The following is a 27762-nucleotide window of genomic DNA, read 5'->3' as shown; positions in this document are numbered from 1 at the left end:
CAGAGAGAGCAAGACACACACAGAGAGAGAGAGAGAGAGAGAGAGCGCAAGACACACACACACAGAGAGCAAGACACACACACACACACACACAGAGAGAGAGCAAGACACAGAGAGAGAGAGAGAGAGAGAGAGAGAGAGAGAGAGAGAGAGAGAGAGAGAGAGCACAAGACTCACAGAGAGAGCAAGACACAGAGAGAGAGAGAGAGAGAGAGAGAGAGAGAGAGCACAAGACTCACAGAGAGAGCAAGACACAGAGAGAGAGAGAGAGAGAGAGAGAGAGAGAGCACAAGACTCACAGAGAGAGCAAGACACAGAGAGAGAGAGAGCACAAGACTCACAGAGAGAGCAAGACACAGAGAGAGAGAGAGAGAGAGCACAAGACTCACAGAGAGAGAGAGCAAGACACAGAGAGAGAGAGAGAGAGAGAGAGCACAAGACTCACAGAGAGAGAGAGCAAGACACAGAGAGAGAGAGAGAGAGAGAGAGAGAGAGAGAGAGAGAGAGCGTGAGCGTGAGCAAGAGCGAGAGAGAAAGACAGACACAGAGAGAGAAAGACAGAGAGAGAGAGCAAGACACACACAGAGAGAGCAAGACACAGAGAGAGAGAGAGAGAGAGGGAGAGAGAGCAAGCAAGAGAGAGAAAGACAGAGAGAGAGAGAGACGGACAGACAGAAAGAGAGAGCAAGCTATTTCTAGTTATAAGCTGTATAGGCAGTCGGCCCCGAGCCACCAGGGGGCCCCATGAGTATGTATTTTGTCTATTTGCTGTTATTTTGTTGTATATGTGTGTTACATAATTTATTGATTGATTTCATGTAATTTGGGATTTTATAGACATATTAACTGTTAAAACATGTCCATTTCCTATTTCCTAAAAAAAGTATAACATAGTAACTAACAAATACTCCTGGTTTATTAGTTTAAATCCTTTAGTTTATCTGTTTTTCTTTTATCTAATCAGTTTAATAACTAGACTTTTAAATTATACCATAGGCTCGCCTTTGCTCATTTCACTGATAATTCTCAGCCAAAATTGTATTAATATGATACAGTTAAAGTGTTGGAAAAAACACATCTCCAGACAGCTTTGACTTCATTGAAAATGTTTTATTTAACTCAGCATTGAATCAAATAATATTAAATAACTGACCGAGTAACTAAGGCATTGGCCTGTTGTCTTAACCGAACACAGTTCATTGATGCGAATAATTGAAAAGCATAAAAGCATAAAAGCATACCGAAAATACACACGTAATGGTAAATACACATACCTGCAGGTATATTACATTACACATTAAACAATTAGGTAATAAAGGGTAAAGTTATCTGCAGTTGTGCCAATAAAAAAAAACAATACGATATCCACAAAGAAGACAATTTCATCAACTTCTGAAAACAAAGATTATAGAACAGAATTAAAGCGGAATCGAGAATTAAGAGAGCTTAAAAAGTCCCGTATGAAATTAGTCGATAGCGCAGCGTATTTATAGAGCTTTCTATGATGTTCAAACTTTTACTGATACAAGCACTGGAAATGTGAACTGTAAATTTTTATTTTTTCCTTCATTGGTCTCAGTCTCTGGAGATGCAGATTGAAAAAAATACTATTAAAGCCAATGTAACAGTTTTACGTATGGGATGACGTCATACGTCACACGTCTTCTCTCACGCACGCATACGCAAACACACACACGCACATACACAAATTTCCTCTCTCCAGCCCCAGATGAGCACTCCCATCCCTCTGTGGCTCCGTTTCCATGGCAACCCGCTGTCAGCTCACGTTACTCCAACTGCTGCGTTGCCATGGCATCAGGCTTGCTGTCCTGGTTGCCAGGGGGCTGGCCGTTCCAGGGGCTGCTGTTGCTGAGCGCCTGTGAGTTGGTGTAGTCATGGAGACTGTCGTCATGGAGACCATTGGTGGGGTCATATTGTTCGTTCTCCAGCCTCGTGATCAAGCGCTCGTCCACGTCCCCCAACTCCCCCCCCATCAGAGACGGCTCCCCGACCACCATTACATCCTACAGCCAGAGAGAGAGAGGGAGGGAGAGAGAAATAGAGAGAGAGAGAATAGAGAGTGAGAGGCAAAAAGAGAAAGGAGTGAAACAGAGCGCAAGCAACAGGGGCAGAGAAAGGGGAGGGAGGGAGGGAGAGAGAGAGAGAGAGAGGTAGAGAGGAGAGACAGATAGAGAAAGGTAGAAAGAGCAGGAGGGAGAGAGAAAGAGAGGAGTAAGAGAGGGAGGGAGAAAGAGAATGAGGGGAGGGAGAGAAAGAGGGAGATCGAGAGAGACAGCAAGACAAAGGAAGGAGTGAAAGAAAGATAGGAAAGAAAAATAAGGAGAGGAAAAAATTCAAAATCTATTACCAATAGCAACCAATGTGAACTTTATATTACATGTATATTAGATATGTATTATTAAAATATAATATATGATTTATATATATATATATATATATATATATATATATATATATATATATATATATATATATATTCATACTATGCATTGGTTCTAATGCAAACACATTCCACACAACTGTATAAGTGCATTTAAAGTTTAATCTGAAGGATGAACAAATGAATATGTTCACACTTACATTTTACAAATACACACACACACACACACACACACACACACACACACACACACACACATTCTTGTCTACAGATGCTATCTCTTTGCTCTTTAATTAGCTCATTCAGACAAAGCATAGCTACAACATGTCTGCTAATTAAGCTCATTTGCATTGCTAATAAGCTCGTTAAGGCAGCACATGCTGTGCAATAACCATCTGCACGTGTCAGTCACCTACCTAAGCTCCGCCTCCAGCCACCCGCCACCCCTCGTTTCCCCGGCGACACGTTTGGGCTGGGGACCAGAGACGGACAGTACTAATTATTATCAAATCAATTACGACTAATTGCTATCAATTACAAACATATCAATTAGACCAGTTAGATGAAAGCACATTAGCAAGCACTCAATATGACATCATCAATTAAACAATATAAATCTCTTGTTCAAATTAAGAGCATATCTTATCAAATCCTACTGAACAGTGAATAGAAATAATGAATTACAGAGTGTACATTATTAATCTTTTCAAATCGTTTTTTCAAATCGTTCAATAAATCACTTGATAACTTTCAAGTAGACTATTTAAAACTTGATATGAAAAACATGGATAACAGGGCTGTTCTCTTGTAGCTAATTCTAATCTACTTTTCATTCATTCACGCACACACACGCACGCACATGCACACACATACACACACACACGCTCATTCATACAGTGTTCAATCTTACTAATGTTCTTATGAGCAGTATTTTAACTACAACTGCAAATGTGCATTTGTATCTGTGTACATGCTTGAGTGTAAAGTCTGTCCTTCAAAAGTTTGTCCTTTCAAAAATAGTTTTTATACAAATGACAATATTCTCTCTTTCTCTCTCTGTATCTATCTATCTATCTATCTATCTATCTATCTATCTATCTATCTATCTATCTATCTATCTATCTATCTATCTATCTATCTATATATATATATATATATATATATATATAGAGAGAGAGAGAGAGAGAGAGAGAGAGAGAGAGAGAGAGAGAGAGAGAGAGAGAGTGAATGTATATGTGCGTGTGTGTGTGCATATATATATATATATATATATATATATATATATATATATATATACCCACACAACAGCACACAATATCGCAAGAAAATGTATCCTACTTTTAAGTCAATGGAACTAGAATTTTTCCAAGTCATTTTGGGTCATTTCTTTCACTCCATTCATCATGAAATTTACACACAATTTCAAAACAGTTGGGACAGTATGTGAGATATACTATGACAGTGTAATCACACAGTGTGGATGTGTAATACAGTGGTTAATACACTCCTGTCTCAACTTTTTTTGAATGTGTTGTAGGCATCAAATTTTGAATGAGTATATCTTTTAAAAAATAAAAATAAAATAATGGCAGTACCAATACAAGGTAATGAAATTAAATATCATGTGTTTTGTAATGTTATCAATTGAATACAGGTTGAACAGAATTGACTAACCACTGCTTTCTGTTTTTATTAGCATTTCACCTTTTGTCCCAACGTTTTTTTGGACTTTTCCTAGGTTAGACCTTTTTTTAATTTTCTGCTATTGTCTTACATATAAAAGTATATCTGATCAATCTTTAACATGTTATTGTAAACCAACAAAGCCAATTTTGTAAAAGCATGCTAAAGAGCAATGTGTCCCCCAAACTTTTGACGGCCAGAGAATATACACTAGTTTGCATATGTGTGTAGATTTACCTGTGTGGGCAGATTGAAGCTGTTGGCTGGGCTACGCTTCTTACTGTTTCCTGCGCTGCTATTGGATGCGCTTCCGGCTGAGTTCCGCCTCCTTCTTCTCTTTGCTGTTGGTTTGGCTGGTTCTGCTGTCAGTCAAAAAAAACAACAAAAGTGTAACGCATACAAACACCAGCTAAATATAAAAAGATAAACTGCCCTCAACAGGGCACTCTGTGAATAGAAACATACAAATATGCAGGATGGATAAATGGATGAATGGATGGATGGATGAATGCATGGATATGTTAATGGGTGGGTGACTGAATGGATGGGGGGATAGGTGGATGTATGGATGGATGAATGGATGGGTAAATAGGTGAGTGTATGGATGGGTGGATAGGTGTGTGTATGGATGGGTGGATATGTGGGTGTACGGATGGGGGGATTGGACTGATGGATGAGTAGGTAGACTGATAGATGGAAGGAATGGGTGGGTGAATGAAAGAATGGCTTAGAAACCGGATGGACTGATGGGTGGTGACTTACATTTTTTGGAATTTGATTGAAAAATTTCTGTCTTAAAGTTGGGCGAGGGTCCAACTGAAATAATATGAAAACATTTTCAGTCAGTTAACAGCAACATCCACTCCATAATACCCTATGATTTTCTAAGAAAAATAAGAAAATAACAAAAACCTCTACATGAAATAAACATGTACATGACATGAAAATGACATTTTTCTACAAGGAAAATAAAAAAATACCAACTTTTTTGTTTTATTACTTCCCCAAATATGTTAAATTTAGCAAACAAGCAGTAAATGTTCATTAAAAAGAAGTGCAGAAATGTGTTCTCTGTAGATGACATGCACTTATTTTCAGTTTTTAGAGCCAGGCCTTCAGTTTAGTTCAGTTTGACAAACTCCACAATAATGCTCGTGTCTCGGACCGCCCCTACAGGACTCTAGTAGTATGTTAGTTGTTAGCTAACAGCATCCAGAAGGCTTCGAATCCTATTTTTTCTGACAAAATCACTCTCCTCAAATTTTTTGTTGGTTCCACCATCAGTTCCTAATTATATTAGAGGTTAAACTTTTAGCCAAAACAACAAAGAAATAAGAATGCAATTGGAACAAGCATGATAATTATATGAAATTAACAGGGTCATATATAATTAATGATCACAAACATAAACCAGTCAACAGTTGACACAGATTTCATTTCTAATAATACTAAATTCAAGTAAAAATGCAAAGGAAGAGTGAGAGAGAGGGGGGGGTCAGGGAGTGTTTTTGTTTTCTTTTTCAGGCCTGTCATTGAGCAAAAGGAGGCTATTGTGTTTAAAACACAGTGAAATAGCATACAAATAACAAACTCAAGGTCACAGGCTTCATTAATTAGTCCGACTGTGTTGTTGCAGAATTTCACAATACCCCCGACGAGCTGCACTCTGGACTTTGAAATGTTAATCATGAATTTAAAATATGTTTACAATGAATGAAACTACACAAAGTGCTGTAAATGTAATGACATTACTTACCCGTTAAAAAGAAGAACACAATGAAAGAGAGAAAGGATGAACAAAATGAGGCCAAAAACAAAAAAACAGTGCTGTTTTTGTTATTATTCCCTTGAGATAGAGGAGTGGGGGGTAATGAAAGCAAGAAAAATGGCTTGGACAAACAGCAAAAAAAGAGTTTGCATTGGAATGCAAAAGGGGGAGAAGAGAGAGAGAGAGAAAGAGAGAGAGAGAGAGAGATACCTGGTGGTGTTGTCATTCTCTGCCATTGGTGAAAGAGGCAGGTTTTCAGGCAGTCTCGCGGACTCAGGCCGTACGTTTTGTGCCTCGACATCAACTCCTGCATTGGCTCAAGAATCATACACAGCTGCACACACACACACAATATAACACACAAGACTTCTCATGAAAAAGTACTGTTTTGCCTGTGCAGAGTTGGGCAGTAATGGAAAACCTGGAATGGCATTATGTAATCAGGATACAAGAAAGGTAATTCCCTCACAGTTACAGTAAAAAAGCCAGTAATCAGATTACAGGTACATTATAAAAAAATGTCTGATTACCAGCAGAATTACATTAAGCCCCCACACACACATAATTGTTGCCTATTGCCATAATTCACCATTATGAAGGATGAATATGTCACACAGAGTTTTTCATTTTGGGAAAATGGCTGTGGGACCACTACCAGAAGAGAATTTTAAAGAATCCTCTTCACGAGCAGCACAATCTTTTATCTGGCCAATATATAGAGAGATGTACAGTAGTAAAGTTAGAATAGTAAGTGCTTTATTTCTTATTGGTAGAACTAAGATCTGCAGCGTTTTCCCAAAGATATTTTAATCAATCGTTTAACCTGATTTTCCATAATGCCAGATTATGATCTGGAAGTAAACTTTTTTTTTTTCCTCATTTGCTGACTAAACTGTCACTGGAGTGATCTCCCTCCTTTTACAGGGGTCGAACCCTCAAGGGTACATCTTCAGTACTTTTAGTCAGGGAACATAATTGTGCCTAATCTATTGCAAATATTTCCAAGAATTAGGTTATAAAAGGATACAAATATGTACCTTTTCCTTGGGAGAAACATAAGGTACACAGTGGGACCTTTGAGGGTACATTTACAGTGTTTGTACCTCGATGACTGAAAAATGTACCTGCACAGTATCTTTTTCCTGACATTGTGACTGGCTGTTTATTCAAACTTTTGCTAATGTGCTAAAGTGAACGAACATTAACACTTATTAAGAAGAATAATGCAGAACAGACAAATTAGGAACATGAAAACCACCTATTCATGAACACTGTTTCACTCACGAATAGCAAAATTCTGTTTACAACCTACTGTTAGTGAAATATTACTCATAACAATATTTGACTTGTACAAACAGTATGTCACCTGTGAATAGAGGTGGGCAATATGGCAAAATGTAATATCACGATACTTCGTTGTTTTACGATGCATATCACAATATTTATTTTTTCCGACATCTGATAAGTTAGAACAGGGCATATTTTAAAATGCTATCAAAAACTATTCATCTAAATTTGTACTTGTAACTTGTATTGCAAATCCAATTCAACAGAACAAAATATGCTCTTATTTTTATCAAACATGCAGTTGAAAAGTGTTTTTTAAGTACTTACTATGCTATGAAAAGCATACTGTGACATATTATGACGTAAGCAGTAAAGTCGGTTTTATTTTCACGCTTGTTTCCTTTTTTTTAGTAGTTTTTGAACAAGTGCTAAAAACATTAACATGTGTTAATCATGTGTTAAACATGTGATCATTATTGGTAACTATAAATTACATCACATAGGGCAATCGACAAAGTCTAAGCATGACAAACCAAAATTAAGCCTTGGGAGCCAGAACAGGCCTTTCAGCACATAGAAAACTAATGATTAAGTAGGTTTTCAGTAAGTTTTTTTTCCCTCAACTTTCTCCCCAATTTAGTTGTTCCCGGTTCCACCCACTAGTTAGGATTTAATCACATTGCGCTAGGAGAGCGAAGGCTAGCGCAGGCTTCCATTGAGACCTGTGAAGCTCCACCACATCTTTTCGAACTGCCCCTCAGAAAATGTCATTGGACAGCCCAATGAACTCAGAGGAAAGCGCCAACCACCAGACATGTGACGTCAGCTTAACAGACGCCTGCGCTGACTAGCATCGCCAGATTGACCTTTTGACTTTGGTTGAAAGCCCAGGCAATCCACTCACCAATATCAACTCGTTTCTCTTCTTCTACAATTATATAAGTAATCCAAATGTAATGGAAAGTACCCATAATACAGTAATCCTTTGGACATAATCTTACATGTTTGTAATCTGTACCAGAATCTTTAAAGTAACCCTCCCACGTGTTTGTTTTTATAGATCTTCAGAACACAAATATCCACCCTTTGTAGGAAAACTGCAGAAAAACCTACAACATGGGGACCTGCACAATGCTCCTCACATTTTCAAATAATTATAAACAAAAGCTTCATGATTCATTGTGAAACATGCAGAGTAACTGTCTTTTTGGTTACTGACGTTAAGGTTAGGCTCCAAGTTAAGTTTAGGGTTAGACACAGACAAATACTACATAATAATTACTAACAATTATTATATATACATACTAGCCTTCAAAAGTTTGGAATCCCTTGTCATGTTAATAAAGTCATTTTATTGAATTTTAACTTGTACACCGAAAGACGAGAAGCTTGACACCAAAAGGTATTGAATGTTTTTTTTAAACATTTCAACAAGTTACTAAATAACAAAATAAATAAACTGTTACTCTTTAATTTATAGCAAATTATCTGGCTGAGATTGGATCAGTACATTTCAAATGCAAGGCTTTCAGGATGTTTATTTTAACTTCTTAACACTGTACAGCTTGTAAGACATCTCTCTCTCTCTGTATATATATATATTTATTTATCACTATTAATTAATATTCTATAAATTCTGTTCATTCAAATATTAACACTTTTCTCAGTACTGTATATATATATATATATATATATATATATATATATATATATATATATATATATATATATGTATATATATCGCTGCTGTCAGAAGAAAACCTCATATCTCCATTTTTGCCGTTTTTCAGTTTTTGACATTATTTGAAAATGCCTGCTGTTCTTAACATTCTGTGTCAATTTCATGATGAATGGACCAAAAGAAATGACCCAAAATGACTTGGAAAAAATTCTGGTTTCATTGACTTACATTGAAAGCAAAGTATGTTTTTACCTTCTCCTGTAATGGTACTATTTTGGAGATACGTATATATATGTATTTGGAGAGAGAGAGAGAGAGAGAGAGAGAGAGAGAGAGAGAGAGAGAGAGAGAGAGTGAGAGAGAGAGCGAGAGAGAGAGAGCGAGAGAGAGAGAGCGAGAGAGAGAGAGCGAGAGAGAGAGCGAGAGAGAGAGAGCGAGAGAGAGAGAGCGAGAGAGAGAGCGAGAGAGGACCCACTCGCCCTACATCCTGACATTGTATAAGATTGTCTGTATCAAAGCGTTTGTCTGTCTGTCTGTTTTTGTGTGTGTGTGTCTGTGTGTGTATGTGTTTGTGTGTGTGTGTGTCTTACTCTGAGGTAGTTCAGTGTAAGTTTGGTTAGTCCCACTCTGCTGATGTTTTTGGACAGTTGCTCCAGAGCTCCAGGGTCTTGTGCCTAGCAGGAAAACAAACACATGCACGCACACACACACACACACACACACACACACGTGCACACACACGCACGCACGCACATGCACACGCGCACACACACACACACACACACACACACACACATTTATTCCGTCTGTTATTCTCCCGGTACTAGGGCCTGATACTTCTCTAATTCATTAATGGAGAGGTTGCCATAGCAACACTCCAACAGCGGCACTAAAAGGTTTCACCTTGATTGATAAAAATAACGCAGAGCAATTTTGTTGTAGCGCAAGCATCCGAGTCCACGTTATTAGCGCCAATATAATATTCTGGCTGCTTGTAAACTTACACAAAAACATTAATGACAATCTGCGTTCCACAGAACAAAAGAAGCATCGCCTAAAGCAGTCAGAATGAGGTTTCATTTTAAAAAATGATTCTTGTAATAATTACAGTCTTGTATTTAAGCAAACTGTTTTTATCTGGTATGAAATGGTAAAATGATGCAGCCTCTGGCAGACTGGGGATCTTGTTATGTTGTCTTTAAAATCTGCACAATCTGCTTAAGCGTATTTGACTCAAGAATAGCCAAACAGTAATCATGTACTTTGCTGTTTGTTAATTACTATTCGTGAACATTATTTCACTCCAAATACTGTTTATGACTTATATTGTTAGTGAAATATTATTCATAACAATATTTGATTTGTACAAACAGTATGTCACCTGTAAACAGAGGTGGGCAATATGGCAAAATGTAATATCACAACACTTCAGGAAGTTGTTTTATGATACATATCACAATATTTATTTTTTCTGACATTTGATAAGTTAGAACAGGGCATATTTTAAAAATACTATCAAAAAACTTTGAATCTAATTATTTGTACTGCAAATCCAATTTAACAAAACTAAATCTGTTCTCATTCTAATAAAACATGCAGTTGAAGAGTGTAAGTTCTGACAATGCTCAAAAGCATATTGTGACATATTATGATTAAATTTAGCACAATTACATTAAATATTGTCATATTGCCCAGCTCTATTTGTGAATAGCAAATGTTATTGTTCATGAAATACTATTTGTGAACAGTATTTGATTTGGCATAGCCATATAGCCTACTATCAGGTACAGTGTTGTTCGTGAAATATTATGTAATATCATTAACTATATATATATATATATATATATATATATATATATATATATATATATATATATATATATATATATATAAACAGTATTTTACTCCTATGAACAGTGTTTGACTTATAAATAGTCATATACATGTTATATGAGATGCTACTTATGAATTATTCATGAACAATATTTGATTCATTTGAATAGTGTTTGACTCATGAACAGCCACATATTACTCATGACCTATATTGGTAGTGAAATCTTACTAATGAACATTATTTGACTTGTGAACCTCCAAATACTATTCTCAAACTATGCTATTTGTGAACACCTCTTGTCTTGTGATCAGCAATGGACTCAGAATTTTTATTCACATGATGTTCACATCATGTGAACAGTGTTTGAATCATAATAACAGTATTTTACTTACGTGAACAGCCAGCACACTGCGAGGAATGAGCTCGCTGTAGTGTGAGATAGTGAAGTGCCACGTTTTGATTCTCATGAGGTCGTCAAATGTGAACACCAAAATCAGACGGCCTTCCGTACACACCTGTGGAATGAGCACAGAACGAGTACATGGTGAGCAAAAAAAAAGAGCTTAAATTAAATCTTTGATATCCATACATAGGCTGTTAAATGTCTCATTTTCTTATTAAGTACCTAAAACAGTAGTAATTCCAACCTTTGTTTATCCCTTAGAATTCAAAAGGCTGTTTTTGTCACTGTATATACACTATATTTCCAAAAGCATTCAGTCACCCATCTAAATCATTGAATTCAGGTTTTCTAATCACTTCCATGGACACAGGTGTATAAAACCAAGCCCCTAGGCCAGCATCCAAGCCTTACATCACCAAGCGCAATGCAAAGTGTCGAATGCAGTGGTGTAAAGTGTTCTCTGGAGTGACTAATCACGCTTCTCCGTCTAACAATCCGATGGTTGAGTCTACGCTTGGCAGTTGCCAGGAAAACCTTACTTGTCTGACTGCATTGTGCCAAGTGTAAAGTTTGGTGGAGGGGGGATTATGGTGTGGGGTTGTTTTTCAGGAGTTGGGCTCAGCCCCTTAGTTCCAATGAAAGCAACTCTTAATGCTTCAGCAACAAGAAATTTTGGACAATTTCATGCTCCCAACTTTATGGGAACAGTTCAGGGATGGTCCCTTCTTGTTCCAACATGACTGCACAGCAGTGCACAAAGCAAGATCTGCAAAGACATGGATGATTAAGTTTGGTGTGGAAGAACTTGACTGGCCTGCACAGAATCCTGACCTCAACCCGATAGAACACCTTTGGGATGAATTAGAGCGAAGACCAGGCCTTCTCGTCCAACATCAGTGTCTGACCTCACAAATGCGCTTCGGGAAGAATGGTCAAAAATTCTCCAAAAACACCCTCCAAATCCTTGTAGAAAGCCTTCCCAGAAGAGTTGAAGCTGTTATAGATGCAAAGTGTGGGCTGACATCATATTAAACCCTATGGATTAAGAATGGGATCTCACTCAAATTCATATACATGTGAAGGCAGATGAGCGAATACTTTTGACAATATAGTGTATGTAAATGGCTTCTCTCCTGATTGGCTGCTCTGCATTGTCATTGTTCAAAAAACAGGCTGGGCTGAAATGTGGATTCAGACTGAAATCCTCTGGGATGACAGAGAAAAATGTTCAGCCACTCCTTTCAGGCATGTGAATTCTTTAGAAAATTGCACAATGCTCCATTCCAATAAGTGTGACATCACAACTATGATGTATTCAAGGCTGTTCCTGCAGTTCTTCGACAATGTACACTGTCTACATGGCACATGCTAGACAAACTGCCGTGTTTCTGTTAATTGGACCCTTTAAACAGTTAAGCACTGAAAAACTAAGTGTGCTTCACTGATATTCACTCACTGCTTTATCAGAAACACTTATCTTGAGCCTGTAGCCCATCTTTTGATGCACATCAGTGGTCAGAAACTGACCGGCTGCTTTTGACTGGATGATTTTGGCTGGTTGACTATTCTCAGCTAAGTTGAACACCACATCCATTTCAGTCCACCACCTGAAAATGGTCAAGAGTGGTCCTTTGTTCAGAAACTGACCAATGATTAAGGTGGTAGAGGGCAGAGGGGTATAATATGTCAGTGATGTTCAGGTCTGGGCTCTGGGGTGGCCGGATGATTGTTCTGAGAGCACCAGCATCTTCTTTCTCACAGTGAAAGGATGGAGAGAAACATCTGTGGATTTTTTCCAGATCTGATGCAAGAAAGGAACCTGATTTTCTCTTCTCTCTCAAAGATGAAAGTACTGCTTATCTGATTGTGACAGTCTTGGTGGTCTACCAGGTTTTGCATGGTTGTTAATAGTCTCTATTCTCTAAATGTTTGAATATGTTTTGAACCGTAGCTTTGGAAATTCCTGTTCCTTTCACTTATTTCCTTTTGGTTTTCCTCTTCTTCCCTTACATCACTTCAGTTATGAAGAATTCCCGATTTAGAATTATTATGAACCATGCAAATCCGTTGTAAAACTGGCCCACTACACAAATCACATTTAAAGAAGAAACATACTGAAGCATGTTTAATTGATATATTGAAGTCCACTGTTTGTGTAATGTACAGAGTAAATATTGGCAATATTTCCTCCAGTTTATTAGTTTACTTGAATTGAGACTATTTACGCCCTGTGGACTGTTAAAAAGGATTTTCAATGTATTGAAAATTCCCACTGAGCACACTTGAGCGTGCACTAAGTGAAATGCAGTTTGAAGCTAGGCTTAAGCTGCATGCAAAAAATGATCTCAGTGAGCGCTACTTTGAATCATCTTCTGTTTTTTCATTTGCAGAAATTGTGCTTTTTTTCCAAGTGAAATGATTTACTCATTAAACTGGCAATTTCAGAGGAGAATTCGCTGTTTGGAACTCTGAACCCCAACATTCTGCTGCCGGAGGAACGGAGGGTAACTGCGAGGTTGGCATGGCAACAGGAGAGATGTAATCCCAGCAGACATGCTCTAATCAATGCCTCCACACACACACACACACACACACACACACACACACACACACACACATATATATATATATACAGAAACAGTATTCGTAATAGTTAGCTCAAGTCTAAGTTTTTGGAAATCAATATCTAATTCACAAATGTCAATTCACTGAAGAGCAAAGTTGGATATGGCTCTATTGCGGAGAGGGATGGAGACATTAGCATTAGTATACAGTCATATTTGAGAATTATTCATTCAATTCTGCCATTGTTATGTAGATTATATCAACACTTTTCATTGAGGCTTTTCCAGTCTACTCATTTTAGTTCTCAATCACTGGACGTCTTTCCTCATACTGTACTGCAGCACTTCCACTCTGAGAGGCTTTCTCAAAGGTCTGCTGTACCTTACTTTAAGCCACTGAGCTTGAACTCTCACCAAATCTCACAACTTACTGTCAAGTTTTTACCTTAGATTAGCTAAACTAGCTATAGCTAACATGCTCTCACGATAAACCATATAAGCAAAAAGAAACTTAATAAAGAGAATTACTTGAGTGAAACACAAATAACTGGCTAGAATAATGACCTTAAGTTACAGAAAGAAGATTCAATCTGCGAGGATTCACTAGGTTAATTGCTGCTAATTAGCTTACTTTAAACTTTAGCTTGGATAGCTAACCAGCTATAGCTAACGTGCACTCACAATGAGCCATATAAGCAAAAGATGCAGGTTTAATAACTTGCCATCACGCCTACAATTCTAAACTGACAAAATGAAAAGAAAACAGTAAAAGAACACAGTATTTAGCTGAGATTAGTTAGCCAGCTACTAGATTCCTCTGGCAGGAGGCTGTGAAATGTAGCAGGATGTAGCATGTTCACTGTTTATCCGCTATAAACATTATATACACAGCTAAATACTTCATTAGAAACAAGTATAATTACTGTCATTTAACACCTATCTTAATATAAATACCCCCACTAGGTAATCAAATCAGATATAAGCTTCTACAGAAACTTTTCAGGCGAAAAATGAAAAAATGAATGAACACTTATTCCAGCAGATAATTAGCATGAGCTCATTTGCTATGCTAGCAGACTGCTAATGTGTCAGTAAAAGTCTTCAGTCATTCAGTTCATGGAATATTCTGGTAGTAGTAAGTCAAGGTGACTGGACTTGAAACATTTCAAGACTGGGAATTACACCAGGAGTCCTTCACCTGTAATACTATTAGCTCTCACTAATCATCACCAACATCAGCATGTTTGAACGAACAGCTCCTCTGAGCCTATTTTGTGTAATTCTAACTGACTGTGAGGGTTTTCAGTATCCAGGTCACTGAATTTTCTAGTAGTAGTGGGCTAAGTCAAGGTGACTGGATTTGTAGCATAATACTGAAAGATTAAAAGATTTCACCACAATCCCTTCTGTAGTAGTAGTAGTAGCAGTAGTAGTCATAGTGGTTTACTGCTGCCATTAGCTCTCATTAGCAAGTATGGGTAAAGTATTTTTTGACTACATATGACACTGTTTACAGTGAATAAATTACATGTATACATTACATACATACTGCACATGACAATAATGATAGTGATCTAGTGCTCTGCAATTTACAAAACCACCCAAACGTTTCACAGTAACACGTGTTAACATGATTTTATACTTTAACCTCCCAGCTGTTCTCATTTTTATAAGGGATAAAGAGGAAAGAAGAGAGACTGAAGGGTTTTGTGTGTGTGTTTGTGTGAGGAAAAGAGAGACAGAAACAGAGAGAGAGAGAGAGAGAGAGAGAGAGAGAGAGAGAGAGAGAGAGAGAGAGAGAGAGAGAGAGAGAGAGAACTAACAGGAGAGGGAGAGGTGGGTAGTGGGAGAGGGAAGGGGGGCTATATTTTCCTTTTTTGTTTTGTGCAGCTCAGCCCTGAATTCACAATGAGGAGGAACACATTCCTGCTCACAATGAGGGAGCTAAAAACGCACAGTGTGTGTGTGTGTGTGAGAATGAGAGAGAGTGAGGGTTTGCAGAAGAATATGTGAATATATCAGTGTGCTGAGAGAGAGAAAGAGAAAACGAATGAGAGAAGATATATGTGAAAATGCGAGTGTGTGTGTATACATAGAGACGTGGTGAACAAAAGCTCCGCTGAGTTACACACTGTTGATAGTTGGCGTGTGTGTATGTGTGTTTGTTTTCCTGCACTGTCAGGAAAAAAAACTGCTTCAGTACATAAACAGCCTCATTATTATTATTATTATTATTATTATTATTATTATTATTATTATTATTATTAAAGTCCTTTTTACAATAGCTATATTGTGTGTGTGTATGTATATATATATATATATATATATATATATATAAATAAATAAACACACACACACACACACACACACACACAGATACAATTCCACATTCCAATTATATAGTAAGAAATTATATATATATATATATATATATATATATATATATATATATATATATATATATATATATATAGCATTAGTATAGAATTTTACATATTATATTCATTTTCTAGTTTTCCTAGTGTTCAGATTTCAGATCTTTGACGTTTGCAAGAACTATATAATGATCTATTAAACCCTAGATATCAATTAAAATACCTTTTTGATTTCTTTTACAGTGGACTTAAAAGATTTTGATTTATCATGAAGTAAAACAACTTTTTAAAAGTTCTGTTCCACGTTTTCAAGTCACTGCTGGAACACAAAGAGCTTTAATCCATTATTTTAGCCACACCCCTGTATGTCAGAGCAGGAAGTGAGACTGCATCCCTGTCCTTCATGGCCACATGGTCAGCACTTAGATCCCATTGTTTTGAAGTAAATGTGCCCCAAAGTCTGAAAATCTGTGTAACATTAAGAACCGTCACTAATAATCACATATTTTCTGTAGTTCAGTAAATGTTTTTGTGTTTTAAAAACATTTTAACATATGATTTTATGACATAATGTATATGGTATTATTATTAATACTGACACAATACTAAAGATTTAGACTTTATTTGCATTTATTTTAATTCCATTTAAATAAACTGACTACATTTATGTTAATAAACTATTTATCAAGACACTGAGTATTTATTTGCACAGAAAAACACTATATTCATAGAAAATAATCTGAATAAATACAAATAGCATTAACAGTAAGTAGTTCTTTAATGCATGTGTTCATTTCCAACACTCTCTTTGAGGAGGCCCAGTATTGATTGCATATATCATCCAATGCCTGGTTTAGCAAATCAGTGCCTCATTAAGTTATATCCAGTGATGGAAACCAAATCCTTACAATGGCTGGGAGCATCAGGGTGAAGTTGGGAACCAAATCTGTTTCGTTCCAATAACTCCCAAGACATTTTTATATATCAACTTTTTTGAAAACAACATTGTATTTGGGTTTATTTGTATTGTTTTGAATGATATGTTGTGTTTCTGCTGGCAAACATAAACCTACTACTAAGATAAATGGTTTTAAACAACCAAAATATTTTTGCACCGCATTATATGTATACAGTATAACACACATGCAAAACACTATTACACATAGGCACTTCATATATTTAACACGTACTGTCGAAGGAAAAACAAATATCTCCAATATAGTCATTTGCAGTAGAGCACAAAATGTTACTTTTAATGTAAGTTGATGTAAAAAGGTTTTGTTCTAAGCATTTTTAGAGCATTTCTGTTGGTCCAACATGTTCACACAATGTAAAGGACATCTGCCGAACTCGAAATATGTAGAAAAGTAAAAATTGGAAAAAGATGATGGAGATTTTCTTTGTGTGGCAACAGTATGGGGACATATTATTACTATACATTGGTATTTTACATCCATAATACGTATGGGGACATAAGTATGACCCCACATACACAACTGTATAGAAGCGAGCCTGTCTGAGTGTTTGTGTGTATACCTTTGCGAATGTAGGCTTGCCATGCTGCGTTATCATGGTGCACTGCTGACAGTCTACAGTGATGGTGGAGCTGTTAAACGCCTCTTTTGTGTGTTTCAACTCAAAAAACAGCTCATACACTCCTCCTTCAAACAGCGTGCTGAAGAAACGGGGGATGAGCGCCCGTCCGATTGCTGGGACAGGGAGAGAGAAAAAGTAATGGTTTGGGATTAGGCATGATATTTGCTACACTACCCATAACAGAAGACAACAGAATAAGCTCTGCCTCCAATGTGCAGCTTAAAAAAACTCAGCAAATTTTTAAAAAATCACTTTATTAAAACGTGGTCCTGATGATCTGGTCAAACCTCAGAACAGTCGCTTGCTAAAGTTTAAGCACCCATGGTCAAATGACATGCTCTGTAGAGTCCTGTACAGTGACAAAAGCAAATGTGAAATTTTCTGCAAATTCTAGTGTGCAACTTCTATTTATTTGGTGAATTTAAAGTACAAGAAATAAAATTTTTTTGTTATGGCACATTTTAAAGTTTCGTCTTTTTTTCCATTATTTTTTCAACGTGTTAAAATCAGCAAACAAATTCAATTCAAATTAGCAGAAAAATGCCATCTTTAATTGTGTTCTCTGTAGTGGGTGTGTTAACTTACTTTCAATTTGAAAAACAACAAAGCGTGTTGTTTGCCTGGGGGCACCCAAACTTTTGCATACAAGTGTACATACATCCATTGCTATTGTGCACTGTGAAAAGCATTGCAATGTTACATATTTGCCACATTGCTCACCTTTAAGTAAATGCAAAATAAATAAATAATTAGCAAAAAAGCGAAAACAAACAAAAGATCCCTTGTTTATTTGTCCATATAGGATGAGTGGGGCAGCAAGTTCAGTCACACTGGTGGTCCCTTTAGAATTAGAAACAAACAGCGGGGTGAATAGAGCCAGAGGCATTAAGTCCAACAGACTGCATACACACACACACACACACGCGCGCACATGCACATTCACTACTGTTAGAGTACTGCAGTTGTCAATCATGGCAGTAGATGTGTGTGAAGTCTGAAGCAGCATGTTTATTTAAACACCCCGTAGCCGTCAATCAAATCTCACCCCATACATTCAGAATGAGAATTGAGCAAAATCAAGCATCCCTCTCTATCGCTCACTCTCTTTCTGTTTATCTCTCTCTCTATCTGTATCTTGCTCTCTCTATCTCTCTCCATCTGTGTCTCTCCGTCTCCCTCTCTATATCTGTTCCTCTATCTGTTTCTCTCCATCTCCCTGTTTTCCTCTATTTCTCTCTACGTCTCTCTCCGATTCCCTCTATTTCTCTCTACATGTCTCTCTCCCTGTTTCCCTCTATTTCTCTCTACATGTCTCTCTCCCTGTTTCCCTCTATTTCTCTCTACATGTCTCTCTCCCTGTTTCCCTCTATTTCTCTCTACATGTCTCTCTCCCTGTTTCCCTCTACATGTCTCTCTCCCTGTTTCCCTCTACATGTCTCTCTCCCTGTTTCCCTCTACATGTCTCTCTCCCTGTTTCCCTCTACATGTCTCTCTCCCTGTTTCCCTCTATTTCTCTCTACATGTCTCTCTCCCTGTTTCCCTCTATTTCCCTCTACATGTCTCTCTCCCTGTTTCCCTCTATTTCCCTCTACATGTCTCTCTCCCTGTTTCCCTGACTCTATTTCTCTCTACATGTCTCTCTCCCTGTTTCCCTGACTCTATTTCTCTCTACATGTCTCTCTCCCTGTTTCCCTCTATTTCTCTCTACATGTCTTTCTCCGTTTCCCTCTATTTCTCTCTACATGTCTCTCTCCCTGTTTCCCTGATTCTATTTCTCTCTACATGTCTCTCTCCCTGTTTCCCTGACTCTATTTCTCTCTACATGTCTCTCTCCCTGTTTCCCTGACTCTATTTCTCTCTACATGTCTCTCTCCCTGTTTCCCTCTATTTCTCTCTACATGTCTCTCTCCCTGTTTCCCTCTACATGTCTCTCTCCCTGTTTCCCTGACTCTATTTCTCTCTACATGTCTCTCTCCGTTTCCCTGACTCTATTTCTCTCTACATGTCTCTCTCCCTGTTTCCCTGACTCTATTTCTCTCTACATGTGTCTCTCCCTGTTTCCCTCTCACTATTTCTCTCTACATGTCTCTCTCCGATTCCCTCTATTTCTCTCTCCATGTCTCTCTCTCTGTTTCCCTCTATTTCTCTCTACATGTGTCTCTCTCCCCGTTTCCCTCTATTTCTCTGTACATGTGTCTCTCCCTGTTTCCCTGACTCTATTTCTCTCTACATGTCTCTCTCCGATTCCCTCTATTTCTCTCTACATGTCTCTCTCCCTGTTTCCCTCTATTTCTCTCTACAAGTGTCTCTCTCCGATTCCCTCTATTTCTCTCTACATGTCTCTCTCCATGTTTCCCTCTATTTCTCTCTACATGTGTCTCTCTCCGTTTCCCTCTATTTCTCTCTACATGTGTCTCTCTCCGTTTCCCTGTATTTCTCTGTACATGTCTCTCTCCGTTTCCCTCTATTTGTCTCTACTTGTCTCTCTCACTGTTTCCCTCTATTTGTCTCTACTTGTCTCTCTCACTGTTTCCCTCTATTTGTCTCTACTTGTCTCTCTCACTGTTTCCCTCTATTTGTCTCTACTTGTCTCTCTCACTGTTTCCCTCTATTTGTCTCTACATGTCTCTCTCCCTGTTTCGCTCTATTTCACTCTACATGTCTCTCTCCGTTTCCCTCTATTCCTCTCTACATGTCTCTCTCCGTTTCCCTCTATTTGTCTCTACATGTGTCTCTCCGTTTCCCTCTATTTGTCTCTACATGTCTCTCTCCGTTTCCCTCTATTTGTCTCTACATGTCTCTCTCCCTGTTTCGCTCTATTTCACTCTACATGTCTCTCTCCGATTCCCTCTATTTCTCTCTACATGTCTCTCTCCGTTTCCCTCTATTTGTCTCTACATGTCTCTCTCCGTTTCCCTCTATTTGTCTCTACATGTCTCTCTCCCCGTTTCCCTCACTCTGTTTCTCTCTACATGTCTCTCTCCCCGTTTCCCTCACTCTATGTCTCTCCACATGTCTCTCACTGTTTCCCTCTATTTCTCTCTACATGTCTCACTCCCTGTTTCCCTCACTCTATTTCTCTCTACATGTCTCTCTCCTTGTTTCCCCCATTTCCCTCTACATGTCTCTTTCCCTGTTTCCCTCTATTTCCCTCTACATGTCTCTCTCCTTGTTTCCCCCTATTTCCCTCTACATGTCTCTTTCCCTGTTTCCCTCTACATGTCTCTTTCCCTGTTTCCCTCTATTTCCCTCTACATGTCTCTCTCTTTGTTTCCCTGACTCTATTTCTCTCTACATGTCTCTTTCCTGTTTCCCTCTATTTCCCTGTACATGTCTCTTTCCCTGTTTTTCTCTCTATTTCTCTCTACATGTCTCTCTCCCTGTTTCCCCTCACTCTATTTCTCTCTACATGTTTCTCCCCATTTCCCTCTCTGTATGTCTCTCCACATGTCTCTCTCCCTGTTTCCCTCTATTTCCCTCTACATGTCTCACTCCCTGTTTCCCTCACTCTATTTCTCTCTACATGTCTCTCTCCTTGTTTCCCCCATTTCCCTCTACATGTCTCTTTCCCTGTTTCCCTCTATTTCCCTCTACATGTCTCTCTCCTTGTTTCCCCCTATTTCCCTCTACATGTCTCTTTCCCTGTTTCCCTCTATTTCCCTCTACATGTCTCTTTCCCTGTTTCCCTCTATTTCCCTCTACATGTCTCTCTCTTTGTTTCCCTGACTCTATTTCTCTCTACATGTCTCTTTCCTGTTTCCCTCTATTTCCCTGTACATGTCTCTTTCCCTGTTTTTCTCTCTATTTCTCTCTACATGTCTCTCTCCCTGTTTCCCCTCACTCTATTTCTCTCTACATGTCTCTCCCCATTTCCCTCTCTGTATGTCTCTCCACATGTCTCTCTCCCTGTTTCCCTCTATTTCCCTCTACATGTCTCTTTCCCTGTTTTTCTCTCTATTTCTCTCTACATGTCTCTCTCCCTGTTTCCCCTCACTCTATTTCTCTCTACATGTCTCTCTCCATTTCCCTCTCTGTATGTCTCTCCACATGTCTCTCTCCCTGTTTCCCTCTATATGTCTCTCTCCTTGTTTCCCTGACTCTATTTCTCTCTACATGTCTCTCTCCCTGTTTCCCTCACTCTATTTCTCTCTACATGTCTCTCCCCATTTCCCTCTCTGTATGTCTCTCCACATGTCTCTCTCCCTGTTTCCCTCTATATGTCTCTTTCCCTGTTTTTCTCTCTCTATTTCTCTCTACATGTCTCTCTCACTGTTTCCCTCTATTTCCCTCTACATATCTCTTTCCCTGTTTCTCTCTGCATGTCTCTCTCCCTGTTTCCCTGACTCTATTTCTCTCTATGTGTCTCTTTCCCTGTTTTTCTCTCTCTATTTCTCTCTACATATCTATCTCTTTTATGCTCTTAATCTCACTCTCTTACTCTTTTCTTATTTTCCTTTTTTAGCTCTTCTTTTTTAGCTACTTCTTGCTCTAGCTTTTTCTTTCTTTCTTTCTTGCAGTCTTTCCCTCTCAGGCCCTTTTTGCTCTCTCATTCTAACTGTCTTTTTGTCTCTCTTTCATTCTCTTTATCTCTCACTCTAGCTACATCTGTCATTTTTCATCTCTATCTGTCTTTCTCTCTATCTCTCCCCCTCCTCTCTGCCTACCATGTTCTGTCTCTTGCTCTATCTCGATCTCCCCCGGCTCAGTATATCTCTACTTTGAATTTCAGTTCTCTCCATCTCTCTATCTCTTTCTCTCTCGTTCACTATCCCTTTGCCTTTCGCTGTCTCTCTGGATTTATGAATGGCATTACGATGAAGCGTTGATGATGACAGTGTTGGTAAACATCTCTGTCATTTGCAACATAGCAGGTTTTAAATCAACAGCACAAAGGAGTGAGGACTAAGCGTCTGACCACAGCACTGACCAAACAACACTTCACATTTAAAACACATTAGTGGGAGACTCAGAAGAAGAGGCAATGGAAGGTTGAAGGGGAGGAGATTAAGACATACCAGCCCAGAGAAGATACTTTTAAATGAATTGACGAAGAGAATGCAACAACTAGAGAGAGAGAGAGCGAGAGAGAGAGCTTCACATCTTTTTAGTGATTAATAATTATCTGGCCTATCCATGCTCCACCCACTAACGCATTCTTTCATAGCAACTGTTGCCAGGTTGCTACAGACTTCACAGAATGATGGGATGGTGGTTAAATCCCATTCAGCCAAACGAGAGACTGTAGTCCAGCTCAGATTTGTCAAAATATACAGATGGAGATTGTGTTCAAATGATTTATGATGCATGCAAACAAGACGGACTGTTTTGTTGTGTAACACGAGCACAGTGGCAACTTCACAGGCATTTCCATCCTGCCAGGTTTCGATCAGCTACAACACAGTCCAGCTTAACCTGAATTAACCTTTTTCTGCAGGCCCCCTAGTGGCCAGTCGACTGGTGAAATGGAAAGATGTTTTAAATTAAAGTAATAAAAATGTTTTTTTCTCTCAACTGTTATCAGAAGAAAGGGACAGTGGCTCTCTGTGTGTGAAATGTGGTCGTGTTGAGCTGCTGGCGAGCAATGTGGGGCGAAAGAAGAGGTGTGAGAACCCTCTGCTGTGAAAACACAAGTGTGGCTTTCTTAATATAAAAAAACTGTCTGCAACTGCCTTTGCTTTGGCATGTAAATCATTGACATTTCTATAGAAACACACTGTATGCCATGTCAACACTACTGAAAAATCGGAATCTAAAGAGGTTAAGTTAGGTTGAATGGGCTTTTATCAGTCAATGTGCTTGCATGCACACTAGAAATACGGTTTCTCAATCCAGCAGTTACCTGATTCAAGTGATCATGTTAACAGTATATTCCGATTCCTCTGATCACACCAAAGTCCTTATCAGATTTCAAGAAATCCAATAAAGAATGAACTTTAGCTCAGGAATTGGATTTCTCAGTACACGCATACCATTAATATAATTTCTTTTATTCTTCTATATCTGTGCACGTCCAGAGCCGGAAAGAGCAGAGCTAAACGTTAGACGCCTATTTTAACGCTGTACCCGCATGATGGCAACAAATAACAACATTGTGTGCAAATTAGAGCCAATATAATCTCCCAAATAAATATTTACCAGTAAAGAGACTGCATGTTAAAAAAGAAAACTGTGGCAAGAAGCTTGAATTTTTTTACGCCATGCGCTGAGCTTCTTTACTGAGTTTATTTGTGAGTTGCTAAGCAACGGTAGAGGTGCACATGCAAGCTTTCTGATTATTGAGAGACTCACGTTGTGCCATTATTAGATTACTTAAGTGCTTGTAAACGTGTTGAGCAAATTATTGGCAAAATCTGATTCTCTGCCGATTACGTATTCATACCACTGTTCTGAAAGGCTGTCCGACCTCGCAACGGTAGCTAAGAAAGGAAGCATTTGTGAGTGAAGCATGACGGTTCTACAACTCTTACTGATGAGAAGCAGGAGCCATAATATCTACACTGTACATTTCCCTTTTAATCTCTTTCCAAAACAACATTACGCATAAAACCAGAGTTCTTATATAATAAAATAATAATATTAAAACTTTGGCAAAGCTGAAAAATCATTTTGCCTTACACTGTTTTGCATGTACCTCTCCACCATGGATGTATGTTGGCAAACACACTTTAGGCCAAAAGCTTATTTAAAGTGTTGCAAAAGAATGTCTCAGACATTTGGCAATGTATTCATAACCAATTCATGAAATCTGTTCCTGGGAGGGAGCTTTTGGACGCTTCTGATGTCTGGTTCCTATCACCACCACTATCACTGTGACCTAGAGGTGGGCGATATGGCAAAAATGTAGTATCACGATACTTCACGACGTTTTCATGAATGAATCTACTTATTCGTATTCAACAACGTACATACTGAGCTGCACTAAATCCAGTTAAGAGTTACAGCATTTACAGATATATTACACTTAAAAAACATGTTAGGGATACAATTTATTTAGATTTCAAAATAAAACAATAAGTTGTTTTATGATTTAAATGACATGAAGAAAACAAATGCCAAATAAATGTTATAAAATATATCATGAAAGTTGTGGTCCCCAAGAGTCGTGTCACTGGTGTTACCGGGTAACAATAAAATTCGTATTTTGACATAAAAGTCACCCCGATGACATCGCTTGGCTTCCTTTTACCGCTTTTTGGAAGATCGATCAAGAAAAGCACATGGTGAGTCCACTGCGTCTTTTCAGTTATCATACGTTTTCTCATTTAGCTCATAGTTCATACGAAGCTTTCGGTATGGTACGACCTTTCGGTCACCGGTACGACCTACTTTATTCTGAAAAAATAGAATAAGAAATGCATTACATTACACATTTTAGTGGATATTCCATGATTGATAACCTGTGGTTTGATGCTCCGTAGCAGCCAATTTGAAAAAATGCATTTTTCTTTAAAAATATCACTGGTGTTACCTTCCGTAAGTGTAACACCAATGAGGATCAGCAACACCAGTGACTCCTATGGAGAGATAAACAACTGGGCGTTTCTATAGAATGACCCTTACACAGGACTAATGATGCTCTCTTTGTTATCAAACATACCGTTGGGCAGTGTTTTAAGTACTGGTGATATTCATGACGTGCTCAGAAAAGCAGTTTGTGACATAATTTATCACAGTAATGCTAATAATTATTATATCGCCCAGCCCTACTGTGAACAATTCAGAGGTTTCTCAGTCAAACCTCTCTGAATTACTTTACATACAGATTTACCATTGAATTACGAATAAGAGTTACGAATGCAACATACAGTACATACACGTGATATATATGTGTTGAATGTGATGTGTCGTTGTTGACGTATGTGGTTTAAAAAGTTTGCAACACTTCCCCCCAACAATACTCACTATATGTCTTTGGTCCCTCCTCCAGACAGAATGAGAGCGTCAGCGTTGCATCCTCCTCGAAAAACTCAGTGCAGAACGCATCCCACCACAGAATATCACAGTCCTGCAGGATAAACACATACACACTGTTACCTAGTACCTCAGTCACTCATGCCTCTTAACCAATCAACAAGTAACAAAGCAAGCTTAATCCTGACTGACCCCTAATTCACCACACACACACACCTCTGTACAGCACTGTGCAAAAGTCAGAGACCACCCTCCGTTTTCCATTCCAGACCGGAATTCTGTTCAGGCTGATGTGTATCTGTTGAGAAGCTAATAGTGGGAAAAGGAAACAGACACAAGTGCAAATGAAACAAAGAAGCTGCTGGTGGTCTCATAACAATGCACTGACCACCTCTGAGTCCAGACCACAGCATCACTGAATGCGGATCGTTCAAATCGCAAGAAGCAGGAAATCTAACCAACCTCTGAGACTGAGCGTCGGAGGTGTGAAAAACAGCCCTGCAGATTTTTCTTTGGAGAACTGAGAAGAACGGCAGATGGAACAATAGCAGGTTTCACTTAATGGCTGTTTTGACTGTAAATTAATTAAGGGTGGTCTCTGACTTCTGTACATCATGAGTGAGCACAAGCAATCCCACCTATACACCTTACAGCCACACACACACACCTGTACCACACATCCATATGTGCGCACACGCCCCCGCACTTACACCCCCCCCACACCTATAAACCCCACATACGTACATCCCCTCACACAGTCGGTGAGCTCACATGCCCACGCATCTATGCCCCCCACTGAAACTCACTCTCTCACACGTCTAAAATCACCCCAAACACACTTCTCCCTGACAATTCTTCCTCTCATTCCCTCCACAGCTAATCAGCTAATGGCACACAGAAGTCTGTAAACCTCACAGCAGTTTACATTCAGCAATTCACACAACCATCCTAGTGTGAATTCCTCCAAACCAACGCAGCACTTCTGGGCTGAGTCCGCCGCTTTGTGCTCGAATGCGGCCAATTCGTTCCCACTCATTAGCGGTCCGACACTCTCTAACCCGACCAGGTCAGCAAACAGAGCGGGGAAAGCGGTTCGAGAGGACCGTGTGGACGCGACTGAGTCGTGATCGTAGTGTTATGTGAGGCTCTCTCTCTCTTTTTCTCTCTCTCTCTTTTTCTCTCTCTCTCTGTGTGGAACTCCAGCCCGCCGTGCCTTCTCTGACGGACCGAGCATCAGCGGTCAAGCCCAATGAGTTTACATTCAAATCGGCGCCGAGTTCAAACAACAAATCAGAAAGAAGCGGAGCCAAAAGATCAAAGTTCACTCTAATTGCCCCGCCAGTGACGTCGGCGCACTTCTGACTGAACTTAGCATCTCTGGTTTCCTGCGCCGGCGCGTGCGGAATAACGGCTACAGCAGCCCGTTTGAGCGTCGTGTGTGTGGATTTTATGCCGCGACACGCAAGTCAAAGTTTTTTCCTTTGGCTCACGTTAATAAACACGTCAGTAAACTCACCTCGGTGCGGGACTGTAGGCGTTTGTTGAGCTCGTGCACGCGATAGTCGGGCTGTGTGGCGCACGGCGCGTGCCTCCGGTAGAACGGGCCGAACGGAGAGGCGTAGAAGGGGTCTCGCGGCGGCGCGCCGCTCATCGCTGCTGCTGCTGCTGCGCGAGCCCCGCGCTGTACAACGCACGTGGAGCGCGGCGCTCTCGTAAACAGACGCACGCACGGAGGGAGAGAGAGAGAGAGAGAGAGAGAGAGAGAGAGAGACGGAGTGAGTAAGAGAGAGAGAGAGAGACAGAGAGAGATAGGCAGGCGCGCGCACGCGGACACGGTGCGAAGCGAGTGGCACCTCTAGCGCGCTCGCTCGCGCGTTCTGACAGAGCAAGAGAGAGAGAGAGAGAGAGAGAGAAAGTGAGGGAGGGGCTTCACGAGAAAGAGGCGGAACCTGAGGCGGCGGGGTTGAAGAAATGTGGAGGGGGGGAAGGGGTGGGGCTGATAGGAGATCTAGATGAGGGAGGGGGAGGAGCTAAGGGAGAAGATTTAGGGAAGGAGCTGGGGGCGAAGGGGAGGTGTTTTGCGAGAACATGGAGAGGAGGGGTCTAGTTGGGGGGGGGGAGCTAGGGTAGAGGAGATGAGATGAAAGGGAGGTGCTGTAGTAGAGGGGCGGTGCCTGGAAGAGGAGTAGCTTAGATATGTGCAGAGGGGGAGGGGCCACAATGGAAAAGGAGGGGCCTGTATGGGAGAAGAGCTGTAGG

The 27762-nt window shown here is 39.5% G+C and overlaps 1 protein-coding gene across 3 annotated transcripts; it reads right to left on the bottom strand.

The window, feature by feature from the left end:
• Nucleotides 1-1089: 1089 nt before the first annotated feature.
• ldb2b (LIM domain binding 2b) lies at nt 1090-27368 on the bottom strand. Of its 3 annotated transcripts, none has more exons than XM_037532625.1 (10): nt 27020-27368; nt 25495-25597; nt 17533-17705; nt 11047-11169; nt 9411-9494; nt 6063-6186; nt 4847-4900; nt 4322-4446; nt 2818-2881; nt 1792-2024 (listed from the first exon to the last, which is right to left on the bottom strand). In XM_037532625.1, exons 1-10 carry the CDS (start codon nt 27152-27154, stop codon nt 1930-1932), a joined length of 1080 nt encoding a protein of 359 aa, XP_037388522.1. In that variant the 5' UTR covers nt 27155-27368; the 3' UTR covers nt 1792-1929. The 3 variants fall into 3 exon arrangements, with proteins under 3 accessions (XP_017564823.1, XP_037388522.1, XP_017564825.1); XM_017709336.2 differs by having other exon boundaries at nt 1899-2024; nt 2818-2873; XM_017709334.2 differs by lacking the exon at nt 2818-2881 and having other exon boundaries at nt 1090-2024.
• Between the last annotated feature and the right edge of the window lie 394 nt (nt 27369-27762).

This window comes from Pygocentrus nattereri, chromosome 22 (assembly GCF_015220715.1).
Source record: "Pygocentrus nattereri isolate fPygNat1 chromosome 22, fPygNat1.pri, whole genome shotgun sequence".
In the NCBI taxonomy this organism is placed as follows: domain Eukaryota; kingdom Metazoa; phylum Chordata; class Actinopteri; order Characiformes; family Serrasalmidae; genus Pygocentrus; species Pygocentrus nattereri.
The sequence above is the reverse complement of the archived record's forward strand: the minus strand, read 5'-3'. Positions and strand labels throughout refer to the sequence as shown.

Excerpts from the sequence above, each read along its gene's own strand:
- ldb2b (XM_017709334.2), bottom strand. The coding sequence starts at position 27,154 with ATGAGCGGCGCGCCGCCGCGAGACCCCTTCTACGCCTCTCCGTTCGGC. Across the intron at positions 25,598-27,019 it reads GCCTACAGTCCCGCACCGAG|GACTGTGATATTCTGTGGTG; the intron begins GTGAGTTTACTG and ends TTTATCCTGCAG. Across the intron at positions 4,447-4,846 it reads TCAATCAAATTCCAAAAAAT|CAGAACCAGCCAAACCAACA; the intron begins GTAAGTCACCAC and ends TTTGACTGACAG.